We start from the raw sequence: 958 nt of genomic DNA, 5'->3' as shown, positions 1-958 counted from the left end.
GGTGTTTGGCCAGGACGCGGAAGAACACGCTGGCGCCCCACAGCGCGGCCACGCTGCGCGACATCCACAGGCCGTGGGCCGCGCGGTCCCGCCGCACGAGGGCGCACCACAGGGCGAGCCAGGCCGGCACGACCCCGGCCAGCGCCAGGCCGGTGAAGGCTACCGAGGCCCCGACACCGCCGTCCGACCCGTAGCCCTGCAGCCAGGCGTAGGTGACCCCCGCGGCCGCGCCCAGGGTCAAGCAGGCCAAGTAGAGCCAACCGAGTACCGTGTGTCTTCGTCGGGAATTAAAAGTAGTTGAGGTGGTGGCGGCGGTGGTTGAGGTCTGGGCCAGGGCGAGGAAGAGGGCGGCGGCGGAGAGGTAGATGTGGGCGTAGATGAGGCCAGGGTGGCGGCGGAAGGGCTCGCGGGGCTGCGGGTGCGGGTAGAGGCGGTCGACGATGATGAAGCCCGAGTCGATGCCGAACAGGAAGAGGTAGAGCTGGGGCAGAAAGAGGAGGAGGGCGGGCAAGGTGACGAAAGCGTGGAAGCCCAGCATGTCGTGCATAAATAACAAGTTAAAGTTAATGAAGAAAATACAAGGAAAAGGAATTCTATGCGTTGGTAAGGTGATAGGTTGTAGGAGAACCCCAAAGGAGGGTACGTACCTGATTGGCTGTCAACAGAAACAAGCCAACTAATGGAGATCAATCAACATTGCTGGTAACGGTTGTGCCCAGCAACCAATACGAAACGCGCTTACCCAAACAGTACCTGCCCATTGGATGCCACGGACCAATAGTCCCTAACACGTTAAGTTCGGTCGACCAGATATGTCATTGGCAAAAAGACTCAGTTCGGGCGAAGAAATGGAGTCGTTTATCTGCTCGAACGCGTCACTCCTTTCTCCACCTCACCTCTCCAACACAACACCCGATAGTTCGAATGAGTGGCCACAGACAACGACGACCAACAACGG

The 958-nt window shown here is 59.5% G+C and overlaps 1 protein-coding gene across 1 annotated transcript in view; it reads left to right on the top strand.

Annotated features, from left to right (window-relative positions):
• Nucleotides 1-849: 849 nt before the first annotated feature.
• Nucleotides 850-958, top strand: part of ACA1_205670 (WD domain, Gbeta repeat domain containing protein) — a gene marked incomplete at both ends in the record, with an annotated part of 2,776 nt that continues 2,667 nt past the window's right edge. Inside the window, one exon of the mRNA XM_004367417.1 lies at nucleotides 850-918. Within this exon, the coding sequence (XP_004367474.1) occupies nucleotides 850-918 (69 nt within the window). The remainder of the gene's footprint in view (nucleotides 919-958) is intronic.

The sequence above is a fragment of the Acanthamoeba castellanii genome, assembly GCF_000313135.1.
Source record: "Acanthamoeba castellanii str. Neff unplaced genomic scaffold scf7180000084755, whole genome shotgun sequence".
Lineage (NCBI taxonomy): Eukaryota > Discosea > Longamoebia > Acanthamoebidae > Acanthamoeba > Acanthamoeba castellanii.
The sequence above is the reverse complement of the archived record's forward strand: the minus strand, read 5'-3'. Positions and strand labels throughout refer to the sequence as shown.